Source organism: Dendropsophus ebraccatus, chromosome 1 (genome assembly GCF_027789765.1).
Source record: "Dendropsophus ebraccatus isolate aDenEbr1 chromosome 1, aDenEbr1.pat, whole genome shotgun sequence".
Taxonomy (NCBI): domain Eukaryota; kingdom Metazoa; phylum Chordata; class Amphibia; order Anura; family Hylidae; genus Dendropsophus; species Dendropsophus ebraccatus.
This window is the reverse complement of record NC_091454.1, coordinates 182,596,516-182,614,973: the sequence shown is the minus strand read 5'-3', so window position 1 is coordinate 182,614,973 and position 18,458 is coordinate 182,596,516. Positions and strand designations below refer to the sequence as shown.

Below are 18,458 nucleotides of genomic sequence, written 5' to 3'. Positions count from 1 at the left end.
CTGTGTCCCCCAATAAAGACGCACGAGAAAAGAGGATTTTTTACTCACCGTAAAATCTCTTTCTCGTAGTCTTCATTGGGGGACACAGCACCCACCCATTTTCTTTTGGGTTTTTCCTCGGTATGGTAGTTTTCTCCGTTTTGGTGTTATTCCTACTTTACCTGTTCTTGACTTCTCCTACTGCTCTGGCACAAACTGGTTTACCTCAGTGCCTGTGGGCGGGTATATCCTGCTCAGGAGGAGTCACTTCCTTTGTTTCTCTTAGTGTCAGCGCCTCCTAGTGGCAGCAGCCTATACCCATGGTATCTGTGTCCCCCAATGAAGACTACGAGAAAGAGATTTTACGGTGAGTAAAAAATCCTCTTTTTTCAGCTATGCCAGAAAGATAACTGCCCAGCAACACAGTTTGACAGTCTTATGGCATCCCGGCTTTTGTGCGAACAAATGAGTGCAAACCCCCCCCCCCCAGTCCTGGCAGTTTAAAGCAACTCTGTACCCACAATCTGACACCCCCTACCTCCCCCCCCCCCCCCCCAAACCACTTGTACCTTTGGATAGCTGCTTTTAATCCAAGATCTGTCCGGGGATCCGTTCGGCAGGTCATGCAGTCATTGTCCTAAAAAACAACTTTTAAACTGCCAGCACCATGCCCAACGGGCGTGGCCTAGAATGTGTATGCATTAGGCTGGCACACCATCTCTGTCCCTCCTTCCCACCCTCCTCATCATTAGGAATGCTCCAGGCAGATTGTCTCCTATTCATCAGCTGTGTAAGCATGGCACATGGGCTGGATCGTTAGGGCACCTGTGCAATGTTCAGATAGGAGAAAATGTTTGAGAGGCATTCCTAATGATGAAGAGGGTGAGGAGGGACGGAGGGGTGGTGCAAAGTTAGGGCACACATACTCCCTTTGGGCACGGGGCTGCAAGTTTAAAAGTTGTTTTTTAGCACAATAACTGCATCACCTGCCGAACGGACCACAGGACAGATCTTGGATTAAAAGCAGCTATCCGAAGGTACAAGTGGTTTTGGGGGGGTCAGATTGTGGGTATGAGTCGCTTTAACCCCCTTAGTTGGTGCAGTAAAATCACGACTGCAGTTTTTATAGGGTTTATTTATTTTTTTAGATAAAACATTAAAAATGCACCCTTGTTATTGTCCGCCAGTAAAGATTTGAACTTATCCTGCACACAAACAAGTAATTTTATTGACCCAGGGAATAAAGTCATAATAATATTTTTAAAGCACAGTTAACATTATAAATTTAAAACTCCCCCCAAAAAATAATGGGGGAGATTTATCAAACAAGGTGTAAAGTGAAACTGGCTCAGTTGTCCCTAGCAACCAATCAGATTCCACCTTTCATTTTCCAAAGAGTCTGTGAGGAAAACAAAGTGGAATCTGATTGGTTGCTAGGGGCAACTGAGTCATTTTCACTTTAGACCATGTTTGATAAATCTCCCCCAATGTTTTTACCCATTATGCGCCTTTACCCCCCCAAAAAACAAGTTACTAAAAATAGAAAATTATATGGACCTGTTAGACACACAGTTTCCTGATATTGCTGTGTCTGCGGACAAATAAAGTCACAGCTCTTTAATGGCAACGATGGAGAAAAAAAACTAAAATTATTGCTTGGTCTTTAAAGGGGTAGTGCGGCGTTTAACTTTTATTCACTAAATAACACACATTACAAAGTTATAGAACTTTGTAAATGTGTGTAATTTAAGTGAATGGCCCCCTTCCCTGTGTTCCCCCCCACCCCGTAAGTGTTGGTGCATTATACTTACGTGTTCGCTGTCGACCCCGGCCGCCATCTTGTGTCGACGTAGTCATCTTTAGAAGGGCGGCCTAACCGCTCCAGCCGTCCCTCATGCCGGCCGCCCTCTGCCGCGTCATCAGCTGCTCAGCCGCAATTGTGCTCAGCCAATCACGATAGAGGGGGGGCTGGCATGAGGGACGGCTGGAGCGGTTCGGCCGGCCTCTCGAAGATGACGACGTCTACACAAGATGGCGTCCGGGGTCAACAGCGAACACTTAAGTATAATGCACCAACACTTCCAGGGTGGGGAGAACACAGAGAAGAGGGCCATTCACTTAAATAACACACATTACAAAGTTGTATAACTTTGTAATGTGTGTTATTTAGTGAATAAAAGTCTCTGTAGCTCCAATACAGAATGAATGGAGCTGCTGCGTGCCTGTGTGACCCCCCCCACACACTTACACACACTTCATTTTGGTCGGAGACTTGGGTCCCTGTTATCAGACTGCCCCCAATCTGATAGTTGTCCTCTATCCTGTGGATAGGGAAAAACTTAGCAAGTTAGAAAACTCCTTTTAAGGCCAAAATTGGTTTGTTTGCGAAGGGCCTTATTACACAGGACGATTATCGTGTGAAAAATCGTTATATCGTTCGAATTTAAAGGATAATCGTTCTGTGTGATTGCAGGCAACGATCGAAAAATCGTTCGTATGTCGTTGATTTAGATCAGAAACTAAAATTATCGTTAATCGTTTGCTGTAATGCCACATGCGTTTGCTCAAGTTCCGCATTTTTTCACTAATCGTTCAGTGTAATTACACATTGCCCATTGTTTTGCTGGGATCAGAAGGAATAAACGATCCTAGTAACGATCGTATCTAACGATTATCGTTCTGTGTAATATGGTGAACGATTTCAGGTTAACGATAAACAATCTCGTTTGCAATCGTTAAAAATCGCTCTGTATAATAGGACCCTAAGGGGTTAAAGGCAGCCCAGATGTTAGATTGCTGCTGACGGAAATCCTTCACTTGACAGCTGTCTGCCCTGATCTTCCCCATTTTCCTTCATGTTTGCACGGTTGACTATACTGTTGTATTTAGTAATATTTCAGTATTTTGAGGTGTTACTCATTCAGTTGGTGATCAATTTACCATAATAACTATTTATCCCAGTCTACAGAAATTGGAGGACAAACATTTGTAGAATAGTTAGATTATTTCTATAATTACCTAAGAGCCTATCTGTACTGTACAGAAGCAGCCATAGGAAGCCGTATAAGCATTCTCGCCCCGAGGCGTCTTGTGCTGATCACACTGGATTATCTAGTGTCTCGTGTCTTGTATACCTGGCAGCTATGGGATGACCTCTGCCTGTGTACATAGACACCAGTTTGGGTGGGTATTAGTATAAATAGAAATGTAAAGCTAATACCACACAATGTCATTGTTATAATAGACCCTTAGCATTGCGGTTTATATAGCGTTCATTTATAATCTTTGTTAATTCACCTCATGCTTTGTGCTTAGCGATGTCTGGAGAAAACCGAGAGAATACTCTATTTTACTCAGAGATCCCGAAGAACGTTAACCGCGGAGCCGTCCTCATGCTGTCCTGGAAGCCATTGCTTGACACCTTTCAGGTGAGACTGTCAGGCTGATATGTGGGGTATTTTGCTATGTAATTGTCGCCATGAAACACATAGGAGGAGATTTATCAAATATGATGTAAAGTGAAACTGGCTCAGTTGCCCCTAGCAACCAATCAGATTCCACCTTTCATTTTCCAGAGTCTCTGTGAGGAATGAAAAGTGGAATCTGATTGGTTGCTAGGGGCAACTGAGCCAGTTTCACTTTACACCAGGTTTGGTAAATCTCCCCCATTGTGTTTTCTTTGCCGTAACCAGTGTTTAGTGGGTGCAGTATGTATTATGGCAGCTTTCACATTTACAGTTACTTTTCTAGGCCACCCCTGATTATGGGATGTACTCTCGTGAAGAAGAGCTGCTCCGGGAGAGAAAACGTATTGGTACAGTGGGCATTTCTGCTTTTGATTATCACGCAAAGAGTGGAACTTTCCTCTTCCAAGCAGGAAGCGCCATCTACACTGTTCGCGATGGGGGCACCCGTGGGTTTACGGTAAGGTTAAGCCATATTCTTGATGTCTCTTCCTTTATAACCTGCTCTACCTGTTTGCCTCTGAGATAACGCATATCTTTATTTCTTAACCTTTAATAGTTTTGCCTCATTGCCCTGAGACAGTGAATATCTTTGTCTGTAAGATCTACAGAAGCAAGGCATATATACCTAAAGACTTATATACCCATATACCTTGAGAGTCCACTAGTGCAGTCAGTTCATATGCATCTTCTTTAGTCTGCTATATAGAGTAGAAAGAAAGGCTTCATCAGCTCACTGCGCACCTATGGAGTCAAGTCTTTGGATAGCATTAAGAGGGGTGCATGAAGCCTGGTGTCAGCTGGATGCTGTGTTCACAAGTAGGAATACAGGATATGGTGTATGATCCAGCACCCCCAAACGTGTAGATAAAACATAACTCTTAATGCATCTGTTCATGTAAAATAATTATAAAACCAACACTAGAGATGAGCGAACCTGGAGCATGCTCGAGTCCATCCGAACCCAAACTTTCGGCATTTGATTAGCGGTGGCTGCTGAAGTTGGATAAAGCCTTAATGCTATGTGGAAAACATGGATATAGTCATTGGCTGTATCCATGTTTTCCAGACAACCTTAGAGCTTTATCCAACTTCAGCAGCCCCCGCTAATCAAATGCCGATCGTTTGGGTTTGGATGGACTCGAACCCGAACCCGGTTCGCTCATCTCTAACCAACACCTTTCACACCACAGCACTTATTCATGGCCACCATGATTAAGCGCCGCAGCGCAGAATGTTTGGTTTTTATAATAATAATAATTTTTACCGCACAGAAGCATTAAAAGTTACATTTTATTTATTTATATATATATATATATATATGCCTGGGAGTTCTGGATCATACACCATATCTTCTATTCCAGTCTGCTATATAAGTACAGTTATGTCATACTTCATACCTGAGCCAATCAGTTTGTAAACTGAGAAAGGTGATTGGCCAGTCAGACTCCCACTCTTGTCCATTGGTTGTGTGTTATACTGCAGTTCAGCTCATTCAATTGAATAAGCTGAAATGCCAGATACAACCTACATGCAAGACTGGCACAGTTTGCCAGGAGAAAGCAGTCGTGTCACTCGCCATACAATGAAACTTACGAGTGCTTTCATAAAAAAAAGTTTTGACATGTCACCGGGACTTGTCAAATGTTTTGATCGCCGGAGTTCTCACCGATCAGAGAAACAAGCCGGGAGAAGTGTACAAGAGTTCCATTCTATGTCTGTGGGACTGCCTAGACTTGAGATGATTGAAAGTGCAGAAGTTTAATGTTATTTTCCTATTATTCCTTTTTATAGACATTCAGACAATATTGCTTGACTATATGGTTTTATTCTTTATCTGCAGAAGCAGTCACTGCAGCCACAGTTACTGGAAAGCAGCTGCCCCAACATTCGCATGGACCCCACCATCTGTCCTGGAGACCCAACCTGGATGGCGTTTGTGCACAGCAATGATTTGTGGGTGGCTAACATAGAGACGGGAGAGGAGCGCAGGCTGACGTTTGTACACAAAGGTTAGATAAAAGCCTAGTAAGTCTGGAATAGAGATGAGCGAACCTCGAGCAGGCTCGAGTCCACCCGAACCTGATCGTTCGGCATTTGATTAGCGGCGGCTGCTGAAGTTGGATAAAGCCCTAAGGCTATGTGGAAAACATGGATATAGTCATTGGCTGTATCCATGTTTTCCAAACAACCTTAGAGCTTTATCCAAGTTCAGAAGCCACTGCTTATCAAATGCCGAATGATCGGATTCCGATGGACTCAAGCATGCTCAAGGTTCGCTCATCTCTAGTCTGGAAGCATGGAGTGTAATATTTTATGTAGCCTGAATACACAAAGATAGGAATGGGAAACATTAACCTTTTGAAGACCAAGCCCAAAATGACACAGTGGACTGCATCAATTTTCATTTTTGTGTTTTCATTTTTTCCTCCTCCCCTTCTAAGAGCTCTAGCACTTTCATATTTTTATCTACAGGGCCATTTAAGGGCTTGTTTTTTTCTGGGAATATGTGTACTATGTAATGGCGTCTTTTATTCTACCATAACATGTATGACAGAACCCCCAAAATATTATTAATGAAAATATAAATTGGTGAAATTGGAAATAAAAAAGAATGCAATATGTTAACTTTGGGGGGTTCCTGTGTCTACGTAATGCACTATATGATAAAAGCGACATGATACCATTGTTCTATAGGTCAGTCTGAACACAACCATATGCAGGTTTACACAGATTTTCTGATGATTTTTTTTAAATTAAAATCCTTTTTTTTTTTTTTTTCAATTAGTTATTAATAAAATGGGCCTATTGTTACTCTTATAACAGTTTTAGTTTTTCACCTATGGCACTGTATGGGGTGTAATTTTTTGCACCATTATTTCTTCTTTTTATTAATACCCTATTTGTGTAGATCGGACGTTTTGATCACTTTTTAATAATTTTTTTTATATATAATGTAACAAAAAATGGGTAATCCTGGCGCTTTTTCCCCCTCTTTTCGTTTACGCCCTTCGCTGTACGGAGTGACAATTGTTATATTTTAATAGATCGAACAATTACACATGATACGGTATACAATATGTTTAATTATTTTTATGTTTTATTTATCAAATGGTAAAGGGGGGTGATTTTAACTTTTATTGGGGGAGGGGGTTTGTGGTATTGTAAAAACCATTTTTTCCTTTTTTTTTTTTTTTTTACTCTTTTTAATTCCCGTTAGGGGACTTTTACATACAATTATTAGATTACATACACTGATCATTGCTATGCCTTAGGCATAGCATTGATCAGTGTAATAAGCGTTCTGCTGATTGAGCCTGCCTGTGGCAGACTGAATCAGCAGAGCGCCGATCAGATCGCATGGAGTGAGGTGAGAGACCTCCGGCGGTCTGTGAAAGCGATCTAATACTGATTTTACAGGCTCGATATCTCCTTTATAATTGGTCTCCTCTACAAAGAAAATGAGTCACATAAAAAATTTATGTTTACCACAGATTTGGTTGGAGTGGAAGAAGATTCGCGTTCAGCTGGGGTAGCATCATTTGTGTTACAGGAGGAGTTTGATCGCTACACTGGATACTGGTGGTGTCCCCGAAATGAGACAAGTAAGAACCCGGTCTCTGAATGGCAATATATCTATAAAAAATTTAATCTGCAAATATTTCAGGCACTCTAATAGAGAGAGTGTTTTATTAGCCTTGTGATGTAACGTTGCTTCTATCACACAGCTCCGTCCGGTGGTCAGATACTGCGCATCCTCTATGAAGAGAATGACGAATCTGAAGTTGAGATAATCCATGTGACATCCCCAATGCTGGAGACTCGAAGGACAGACTCTTTTAGGTACCCCAAAGCAGGTAAGCATCTTTTTTTTTTCTTTTTCTCTTTTTCTGGAGTTGAATCTGCAAATTTAGAGACATTGCAGAACATGTGATGCATAATTCATGTGTTTATTGTCTTTCCTTAATAACTATTCGCAGCACTAGAGATTTTTAAGATGCGGTCTGTCCCCGGAAGCGCTATTGTATAACAGTGACAAACAAATCATTCTGATGATAAGAGATGTTATTCTAATCTCTGTCTGTGCTTGTACTTCTTTTTCTAGGGACGGCAAACCCAAAAGTGACATTTAAGTTGTCAGAAATAACCGTGGATGGAGAGGGCAGAGTAAGTGTTTTTTTTTATTCCATGGAGAAAGAAAAAACAGGCATTTCTGTGTGTCCCTAACCTAAAATGGCATAGTGCCGCACAGTGACCAACATCACCACGACAGCGGTGCCTGAGGAGGAAGTGGCCCAGCTGTCTAGTCTACCACACTACTACCAGACAACCCTTTTTATTATTAATAAAGATGTTGTCCAGGCATAACTCACCCTTTCTTCCATACCCCCCGCCATTCTCCGTATTGGCCCCTGGCTCCTTTGTTATGAAAACAGCCACGGGTGTTGTGCCATATCTATTCCTTCTGTTTTGTTCTATTTATTGCTACTGAGCCACCTATGGAGCCACTGCTCCATAGGGATTAATAAAGTCGCTGGTCGTATGCCGTCCCAGCAGCTGTATTCATACCAAAGTAGCCGGGGGCTACAGAGGCCTCTGTGCAGAGTAAGACTGAGGAGACCATGGCTATGGCCCCTTTATTCCTAGAATCAATTATATCCCAGTGCTCACTACTGTCACTGAGCATAGTGATAGCATAGCCCAGCAATATGCCATCAATTTATAATAAAAATATCCTTTCATGTGGTTTACCTGTAAACAGTGTAAAAGCTTTCTCTAAATTGATTTTAGTTCATATTATTATTTTCCTTAGATGTTCTAGTTTAGTCCTGTTGTCTACATCCACCTTTTTTTTTTCTCTGTCTAGGTATTGGACGCGGCAGACAAAGAGCTGCGGCAGCCATTCGAGGTGCTGTTCGCAGGGAGTGAATACATTGCTAGAGCTGGCTGGACTCCAGATGGAAAATAGTGAGTTTCCTGAGACTAATAACAGATGATATGTTTGATTCTCTCTCTCTAACTAGAAAGGCTAAATTGTATTAAACCTTGCTTATATAAACCAGTAAGAATGGGCCATCAATATGTAATCAGGGGGCCTCTGGAAAGCATTATTAACCTTTATTGATTATCCAGGCACATCATTTGATCCATTTGTGTGGCTGTGCCTGGTATCACTGCCCTACTGATGTATATAGGCTGAGCAGCAGCATTGGGCACAGCTGAAGTTATGAATGACTTGCTATGTTGAGATATACTGTAGACCATGTGATGCTGCAGAGACCCCCACTGTTGACTTTCATGACAAATACATCCACATGGTCTTCTGGTCAGGGTCTCTCATCTGTGGCATCTCCTGTGGATGGGGTTTTAATGTCTATGATGGGAATGCTCCTTTAATCTACTAGTTATAATAAAATGGCCAGCATTGCCCAGTTTTAAAAACATAGTGGTAAATGTTGATATTGTAATACACAGATGTCAAATATGCGCCCCTCCAGCAGTTCCAAAACTATAATTCGCAGCGTGCTTGGATGGCCAAAGCTTTGGCTGTCCAGACATGATGGGAATTGTAGTTTTGGAACAGCTGGGGAGCCACAAGTTTGAGCCCCTCTTGTAAGGTGTCAAAGGATTCTGTATTGATCAGTAAGCAGCATATATCCACAATCTACATCTATAACCAGGCTGGCTACTTAAATAGATTTAAGATCCCTCAAAATTCTGTTGTATGAATCCAATAGAAAAAAAAGACTTTCTTCTCCTAAGAGACAAAACCAGCTGTAAGACATTAACTGACTGGATCATATGTGTCCTAGCGCCAGCGTCTGTCAGGAAAAGCATTGAGCAATTACTTGGAAAGGGAGAAACAAATGCTAACAATAGCCATCCCACATCTCTGTAACATAGTCATGAGACAGGTCTGATAGTGGCTAATATTCAGGAGGTTTTGTTATCCGTTGTCTTGCTTGTTCATTTGTATATATGTTTCCATGCAGTGCCTGGGCTATTCTACTAGATCGTCCACAGACACGTCTGCAGATTGTTCTTATTCCACCCGCTCTGTTTGTGGCTCCCTACAAGGAACTTTCAGAGCATCACCGGTTGTCGGATTCTGTGTCTGAATGTGTAACGCCTCTTGTCATCTATGAGGAGACGACGGATATTTGGATAAATGTATGTCAGCAATGTGATTCTGAAGCCAGTATATAGCAATTGGCTAGATCATAGACTGAAATGTACATGTGTCATGACTGATTATTCATTATAGTTCAGGAGTTCTAAGTGTTATATGATGTGCTATATACTCCACTAGTTTAGGATTTGTATTGTGTCTTCTGTGTGAGGTATTACAGCTCCTACAACATATGCCCTATCCACAGGAGTGTCCGATCAACAGGGGTCTGACCTTTGGGAACAACCCTAATCTCCAGAGTGGGGCACAACTCTCCCTGCAGTGTGGATGGGTGGGTTGGTATACACTCTAAATGCATTGACTATGGCAACGCCAGAGATACTTGGTTATCTCCAGTATTTCCATAGACAATGCATATAGTGCAAGCCGACCCACAGCATGGAACATGTAACTTTCTGACGAATGCAGATGGTGTTACCCCTGTGGATAGGTAATAAGTTATAAGGGGTGGAATACCCACTTGATAGGGTGGTTTTACTAGGCAATTCTATCCATATGCACTGTTGATGATCATTACAATCTTTACATATTAGATTGTGCTCCTACTTTGCTGTAATGACTTTTAAGGTTTTAGTTAGATGTGGTTATCTAGAACCTGGAAGCGGTTACCTAGAACTTTCAGGTATTTCTATATTTGTCATTTTTTGCTCCTTACTATAACCATTTCTCTCTTTTTTTTCATAGATTCACGATATCCTGTACTTTTTCCCCCAAACCCGAGATGATGAAATCCAGTTTCTCTTTGCCTCCGAGTGCAAGACAGGGTTTCGTCACCTTTACCGGATCACCAGCATATTGAGAGCAGCCAGTTCCGGCAGAGCAGGAGCCGATCTCCTGGGGCTCAGTGAGTTGCTTTGTACCTTTTCACGTCTTGGCTTATCAGTATGGCAGATATTGTTTGGCTCTAATCTGAAAATACTTTTTGATATCTACTGAATGTTTTGCACCACTCAAAAGATTGCAGTGACATATGGATCTTTGTTGCCATGTAAACAGGTTTCTAAGAAACCAGAGTAATATATTCATACTGCCTTCACACCCAGAAGAAAAAAATAATCTTGTCTATGATAATCCCAGCAGATAGTTTAGCGTCCAATAATAACATATAATAATAAAAAATGTTCTATCAGATTTGCTTAAGAGCCTGGAAAACAAATCTTTAAAAATGGGAGCTGTATTAAATGCAAATGATAGATATGCTAACTACAAAGTGATTGCTACATAGGCTTTTTTTCACAATGTTTACTGCGTGTGCCAGGAAAGCTCCTGGTTTATACAGTAAACATATAGAGAGATCTTCTGTACCGATGAAGGCCAATCAGTATAGCCTCCATATGGAAGATCTAGATTCGGATTTTCTGTATGGAATAGCACAAACAGCTGTATACAGTTGTATATACATTAATATCTCTTGTACTTTTTAGATGATTTCAGATGCCCAGTAAAGGAGGAGGTGGCTGTGACCAGTGGAGAGTGGGAGGTTCTTGGCAGACATGGATCCACGGTAAATTGATCTGTATGCTGCTGCCTGGGTGCCAAAGCTGTTATGTGCCAATTGATCTTTACATAAGTTGTAATACAGCTCGCTTTATTAGTTCTTTAGACTTTTCTTAAAAATGACTAGAGGCACTTAAGTTGTGAAAGCGAGACTGTGTTAGAAATACAGCTGTGTCTATTCAGTTTATTTTTGGCCATGTGATGAGTGACCCAGAACATGTCAGAACTAAAGTTCTGTTTATAAGGTATAGATAATGTGATAGAAGGTAAGTTTTCATTGGAGGCTGTATGACAAGAAAACTGATAATTCTCCTAAATTCCTCAGATCCGGGTGGATGAAGTCAATAAACTGGTCTATTTTGAAGCTACAAAGGACACCCCCCTAGAACATCATCTGTATGTTGCAAACTACGAGACTCCTGGAGAGGTGAAGCGACTCACAGACCTTGGCTTTTCCCACTCTTGTTGTGTTAGTAAGGTAAGCGTTTTTTCCCCTTAACTTTTGATGTCATGCCGTTTTTGATGCAGCCAGGTTGAGATTTATTTCCCATTCCTTTTTAATCCACTTCTGGCTTTGGTTCAAAAACTTACATGAATACTGTGCAAAATACATGGGACAATGAGATGCCAGAGAACGGTGCAGCAAAATGCCTAACACTGCTTTAGTAAGTCTTCCTGATCTTATGTTGTGTTTCCCTCCATCCAGCACTGCGATATGTTCATTAGTAGATACAGTAGCCAGACCCTCCCACATTCAGTGCATCTTTTTAAAATCAAAGGCAACGGATCCGATCCAACCCAAAAGGATAAGGATTTCTGGGCTACTCTGCTAGAATCACCAGGTGAGATGGCAAAATGTATTGTCAGATGTCTGCGGTTTTGTAGTTAGGTGAAATGTCCTAGAGACATTGATCAGTCAGGGTCTGGGTATTCAGATCCCCACAGATCGAATTAGCTGGGTGAAGCTATGCTACGCTCTTTTTCTCCCTGCCCTGTCTTTTTGAGAAGGACATCTATAGAAGTCAATGGGACAGTATTCTTCAGCGAAACAAGGAGAGAAGCACTCGGCCACATGCTTCTCCCTGCTGGTTATCGGGATTGACGGGAGTCTAAACACCTAGATCCCCACTGATCAAAACTTTAAACTTTTTTTTTTTTTTGTATATTATTTTTTTAATATTACAGATACATTTTATCATGAAAAAAGCAATTTTTATTTACGTATAAAGTTATTTTCCTCTCCATAGGGACAGTTCCTGGGTACATAGCCCCAGAAATTTTCTCTTTCCCCAGTAGGACAGGATTTACTCTTTATGGCATGATGTATCGGCCTCATCAGTTGCAGCCAGGAAAGAAATACCCCACTGTCGTCTTTATTTATGGAGGGCCACAGGTAAGATTCCGTCCTTCTTACAAAGGGAAATAGCATGAAATATACTGTGAATCTTGAGAGGAACATTTATTTGAGCCAAATATGGGTGGTTTGGGGACATGGGAGAAGATGGCTTTCAGCTGTAGGAGTTTTTCCCCTATCTTATGTGAATGGATTACTTAATCCACTACATCTCATCTCAGTGATCTCCATTTATAGAAGAGTATACAGACTGCCTTCATGTAAGATGCCTGTAATAGTTTAATGTATTCCGTTTATTTAGTATTGGTTGTGGGTGGATGATATTCTGTAGTCATAAATATAATTTTGTTTTTTGTTTTCTTTAGGTTCAGCTGGTCAATAATCGATTCAAGGGTGTAAAGTATTTCCGACTGAATACCCTAGCATCATTGGGGTATGTTGTGGTTGTCATTGACAATCGAGGTTCCTGTCACCGTGGGCTAAAGTTTGAAGGTGCATTCAAGTACAAGATGGTGAGAAAAGGCAGTGACCCAAAATTAACGGCACCAGTTTTTAAAACATTTTTCATCCACTCTTTATTTTATCTATGTGAATTTGCATGTACATCCACAACTCTACAACAACTCTTTAAAAATAGTGTCAGTGTTAATCAGCCTTTTGTCTTTCTCTGTAGGGTCAAGTGGAAATAGATGACCAGGTGGAGGGGTTGCAGTATCTGGCAGCCAAGCACAGCTTTATAGACCTTGACCGAGTTGGTATCCATGGCTGGTCATATGGAGGCTACCTCTCACTAATGGCTTTGATTCAAAAACCTGATATATTCAGGGTAAGTTCTGGTAAAACTGCAGTTTTGGGGTCTGGAAGCAGATAGCCCTGTTCACTGTGTAGTGGCCTTCCCAGGCAACTACACCTCAGCTGCCTTAACCTATTTTGGCCACTACACAATGTACAGCGCTGTCTACTTCGAGCTCAATTCACTGTGTATGCTGTTGCATCTCTGGCATACTGGTGATGGGCATGGGTACCTGGATGTCAATGTAGTGGATATTTTGCTTTCTCCATCATCAATTTTTCCTTAAAATAAGTTGTGATAGTAACTCTTGTTTCTCTATCCCAGGTGGCTATTGCTGGAGCTCCAGTAACACTTTGGATCTTCTATGATACAGGATATACAGAGCGGTACATGGGACATCCCGACCAAAATGAACATGGTTACTACCTAGGCTCTGTTGCCATGCAGGCTGAAAAATTTCCTTCTGAGTAGGTGTAACACCAAAAATATACAGGGAAACCTTATGTGGAAGTTAAATACACTGGTTGCACTGTATTTAACATAGCCACTGTGTCTTTATATAAACATTAACGATGACAATCTCTCCTAGGTCATCAATGAATATCATTAATTGGTGTTTTTTTTTTTTTTTTTTTTTTATTTAACAGACCAAGTCGTCTTCTCCTCTTGCATGGTTTTCTAGATGAAAATGTGCACTTTGCTCACACGAGCATACTCCTTAGTTTCTTAGTGCGCAGTGGGAAGCCGTATGACCTACAGGTAAGCACTGTGGTATTGTTCAATATATCATTGGCTTTGGCAGTGCTGCTTGAAAGTGTCTGGTGAGACATCTACATTACTGAATCAGACTTGATTAGTGAAGCAAAGGGGAGGGGGGGGGGTGTCCTAAAAAAGCAGTAAAAGTATTTACTATATTGACAACTAATATAACTTAATGCTAGTCTTTGGATTGGATAGTATTACCTGATGCAATTCATGGATAACGTCTATATATTAATATTGTTATGTGATATGTAAGCTAGTAACATTACCTTCTTCTTTACAGATCTATCCTCAGGAGCGTCACAGTATTCGGGTTCCTGAATCAGGAGAACATTATGAACTGCACCTCCTGTATTATCTGCAGGAGAACTTGGGGTCTCACATAGCAGTCACCAAAGCGTTGTGAGCAAAGTGTTAATGGTGGTCAGGGTGGGGGTCTGAAGTGCGGCACCCCTGCTACCGCCAAAGAATGGCACCTGTAGACCACATATACACAGCTTGGTTCTAGGCTGACCGTCAGAGGAGAGGGAATTGAAGGCATAATCCCTTTACTACAGTGATATCACACCACAGTCTGCCAGTCAGAGAGGATAAATTCTGTGAACCACAGCTCCTAACTGCATTTCATGTAGTTGGGAAATGTGTGACCCACTACACTACATGATATGGGTTTATTATGATGCAAAGTGTTCTATTTTTTTTTCCTTCTCAAATATTACCATGGATCTTCGAGGAGTAGGTTACTCAGTTTACAATGTTTTGCTGCCAGAGTCAAAGAAAACTTAAAACTAGGCAGCAAGAAGCTGCACAAAGATTAATTGTTTTTCAGAGTTATTTGCTCTTAATGTGACCTCGTAACCACAAAGTGACACGTTATTCTTTTTCTTTGGTTGTGTACATCATCTGGCACATATGTGCTCCATGGTCTTGATTTAAAGGGATATTCCAATCTCAGGCTATGTTCACACAAAGTAAAATAAAAAATAAAAATATAATTTTCTCTAATAAAGTCAATGGGAAATTGACCAGCAGTGCGCACACCATATACAATAACCTATACAATAACAATACGTAATTGACGTCCTGATTTTGGACATCTGCTTACACACTTATTTTTACTCTAAATTTCTGTCGTATTTAGCTTTTATTTTACTGTGTGTGAATGTATCCTCATAAGCTGATGGGTTATTGAGAGGAAATTGCTTTACTTTTTGATCAGAGGGGGTCGGCCTCGGAGACCCCTACTAATCCTGAGAATGAAAGCAGAAATTATCAATCTCTTTCCCATCTCCTTCACTTGCTGTGCAGGGGAAGACTGTAAAGGGCCTACAGCATCATAACATAAGTACATATATGTGTCAGGTGAAAGATTACAGCCAAGGATCCTATTTAAAGGGGTTATGCAGAGCTACAAAAACATGGCTAGTTTCTTTCAGAGACTGCTGCTCAGTTCCATTGAAGTAAATGGAGCTTAATTGCAAACCGCACCTGAGCTGGAGACAAGAGTCATGTTGTCTCTGAAAGAAAGTGGCCATGTTTTTGTAGCACTGGATAACCCCTTTAATGACTTCAAGAAGAGAAAACTATACAACTTCTCTTTTATATAATGAATAGAGATGAGCGAAACTCGAGCATACTCAAGTCAGATCGTTCAGCATTTGATTACGGTGGATGAAGAAGTTGTAGCTCTAGGGAGTCGGAAAAACATGGATACAGCCGCCAGTATTCAAGTGTCAAACGATCGGAGTTAAGCATGCTCAAGATACACTCATCTCTAATAATGAACAGTCTTCATTCTCAGCATTGGCAAAACATGGCATCTCCTAACAATGTCCTATCAGTTTATCATAGGACTAACCCTTTAGTATCCGATCCAGGAAAATTCTAAGCAGAATTGTGCCTGGGTGACTAAACTCTATCAGGGTCCTTCTGCTTTGTGGGGAAATGGGGGCCAGAAATGATCAACAATTGGAAAGCATTCTTAGCCCCGTTGGTGGGAAGCTGCTCAATATTTGCTTATAGATTGAGCGCCATATCCTTTTTTATTGTGCAACTTTTGGAGTGCCTTTCTGCTATGCCTCTCTATCCACTCCTCTTCTGGTCCTCACAGCTATGGATTGCTTTGCATGCATCGTCAAAAACTTGGAAGTATTTTTACTCCTCTTCCCTTTTTACTGGTTATGATACACCTCCATGCTCCACAATACAGTTTGCCTGGGAAAACTATAAGCATTGCAAAAAATTTGGCAGGTTTTCACAGCCACCTCCCCCAGCAGCGGAAAGTTGTAAACCACTCTTATAAGTATAGCCCTTCTTTTGCAGGACCATCGTGCAGTGTAAATTTCCACCCCAGTTAAGGTTTTGCACAAGTCATCAGTCTCTTGTACAGCACTTTATAACATGTAAACAAAAAAAAAAAGAGGAAAAGGTGCTGCTTTAACTACTTGAACATTTTGCTCAGTTTGGAAATTCAGTGGCTTGGTGCATCTTATGTAACATCTATAATGTTAATTGCGGTAGGTGCCACGTGCTACTTTCCCATATTATAAAACAATGCTGGCTGCTCTGATACCTCACAATGTGTCATCACGTTCCCTCCCAGCATGGACGTTTATTGGTTCTGTTTTAAATTTTCTTACACAAAATCTTACATGGACAGCATTGTATATTTTTGCAGTCTGTCACCAACCAATTTAAGTAGAAACCGTCGAACCCCTCTAGTATGCCCCCCCACCCCTGTACTTTTATTGTCGGCTGTCATCTAGCAGATAAGACGTAAATAGGTTATCGCTAATCCCTTGTGATCTTATACTTACCTACTTCACTTTGGTCCAGCATACAGATCCATACCACCACATAGAGAATTAGGAGGATTTCCCCACTGATCGGCAGCACCCCCATTATGTAAAGAAATAGTCTGGAAGAATTCATTCCAACTTTTATTGTTAAGAATTAAAATACAAGTATACATTGTATTGTCTGAGGATTGTTGCTAAGCACCTGTAGTTAAAAGGTATGGTCGGGCTGACGTCTGCCTTACATTATCCCCTGCCTTAAAGCGTGATGGTTTTGACATGCAGGGGACTGCATAGCTTAGATTTACCATTGTCAGCCCAAGTGGGACAAATATCAGTCCTTCCTACCCCCCCTTTAAGTAATCCTGTACAAATTTCTAGAATGTCAAGTGTTTTAAACTAAACTTGTAATTATATGGATTTTTATTTTAATTGTTAAGTCTTGAGCTATTAATCTCATCATGTCACTGTCATTAATGCAGTATGCTCTCTTCTCACAAAGTCTCTTAAAGGTGCCATATTCTGCTATGTTTGAAAACTAGAGATGATATAGTCTTTAAAAAAGAGGGAAACCAATTGTCTGTGTCTTTGCTTATTTCCTTTTCCTGTGTAGTATCTCAGAGTACTACATGGCATTTTTGGTTGCTTTTATGTCCCTTTTAAGGGGTTGGACGCTTTATATTAAAATGGTTCAGTGTACAGTATTAGTAAGTGTACTTACTATGTGTACCTCATAGAGCTAAAATCAGACTCCCCTCCTCCAGGCTGTGCTGTCCTGCTGTGTGGCGGGTCCGTCCATAAGATGGCCGACATGGAGGAGCATGTGACCATGTGCTTCCATAGGCATATACAGGCTCATTTGTGGACACAGCCATGCTCAGCCATCTTATGGAAAGAATCACCACAGAGTAGGACAGCACAGCCTGGAGGAGGGATGTCTGATTTTAGCTCTATGAGGTACACGGGGAGCTGCTGTCAGTAAGTGCAGTGAATACTCTTGAGCAACTTTACTATAAAGTGGCCAACCCTTTTAATTTGCCTGGGTATCAACGTCCCTTTTTCGTCTTTAAAGGGAACTGAGCACATTATATTTGAGTAGGGTTAGGAATGTATTAACTTAGAGTATTCTGGCTTGTGGGTGGACCTACTTGAAGACTGACAGCTATTTCTGTAGGTGCACTCACTCGCCGAGTTCCTCCCACTGAGCTCCTTACCCAGACAGAACAGAGGTTTAAAGCGGTTATCCACATAGAAAAACATGGCCACTTTCTTCCAGAAACAGCTCCCCTCTTGTCTCTAGTTTGGGTGGGATTTTGTAACTTGTCACTTTTGTAACATTGAAGTGAATAAAGCTTAATTGCAAAATCACACCTGAACTGGAGACAAGAGTGGAGTGGTTTCTAGAAGATTGGTCATGTTTTTCTAGTTCTGCATAACCACTTTAAATACATAACTGCCCTACAAATTCCTAAATTTTCCACAGACTGGACTGCATTTCCAGTGGGTTCCTTTTTAAACAGCAGTTTAAAGGATTGGTAAAATCAAGGACCTATTTTGATTTGGAATTAAAGGTGTTTTACATCAGGTGATGTAAAACTGATAATGATCATCGTCATGCAGTACA

General features: G+C 41.1%; 1 protein-coding gene across 2 annotated transcripts in view; it reads left to right on the top strand.

Moving 5' to 3' along the window:
• DPP8 (dipeptidyl peptidase 8) overlaps positions 1 to 17,410 on the top strand; it is a 28,038-nt gene extending 10,628 nt beyond the window's left edge. For both annotated transcript variants that reach the window (XM_069985704.1, XM_069985695.1), the window contains exons 3-20: positions 3,295 to 3,407; positions 3,730 to 3,903; positions 5,287 to 5,455; positions 6,938 to 7,048; positions 7,172 to 7,300; positions 7,549 to 7,610; positions 8,311 to 8,411; positions 9,437 to 9,614; positions 10,318 to 10,477; positions 11,058 to 11,137; positions 11,456 to 11,608; positions 11,837 to 11,972; positions 12,378 to 12,523; positions 12,850 to 12,996; positions 13,158 to 13,310; positions 13,602 to 13,744; positions 13,925 to 14,036; positions 14,323 to 17,410. In XM_069985704.1, the coding sequence (XP_069841805.1) occupies positions 3,295 to 3,407; positions 3,730 to 3,903; positions 5,287 to 5,455; positions 6,938 to 7,048; positions 7,172 to 7,300; positions 7,549 to 7,610; positions 8,311 to 8,411; positions 9,437 to 9,614; positions 10,318 to 10,477; positions 11,058 to 11,137; positions 11,456 to 11,608; positions 11,837 to 11,972; positions 12,378 to 12,523; positions 12,850 to 12,996; positions 13,158 to 13,310; positions 13,602 to 13,744; positions 13,925 to 14,036; positions 14,323 to 14,445 (2,390 nt within the window). In that variant the 3' untranslated portion in view covers positions 14,446 to 17,410. The remainder of the gene's footprint in view (positions 1 to 3,294; positions 3,408 to 3,729; positions 3,904 to 5,286; positions 5,456 to 6,937; positions 7,049 to 7,171; positions 7,301 to 7,548; positions 7,611 to 8,310; positions 8,412 to 9,436; positions 9,615 to 10,317; positions 10,478 to 11,057; positions 11,138 to 11,455; positions 11,609 to 11,836; positions 11,973 to 12,377; positions 12,524 to 12,849; positions 12,997 to 13,157; positions 13,311 to 13,601; positions 13,745 to 13,924; positions 14,037 to 14,322) is intronic.
• The last annotated feature ends 1,048 nt before the right edge of the window (positions 17,411 to 18,458 follow it).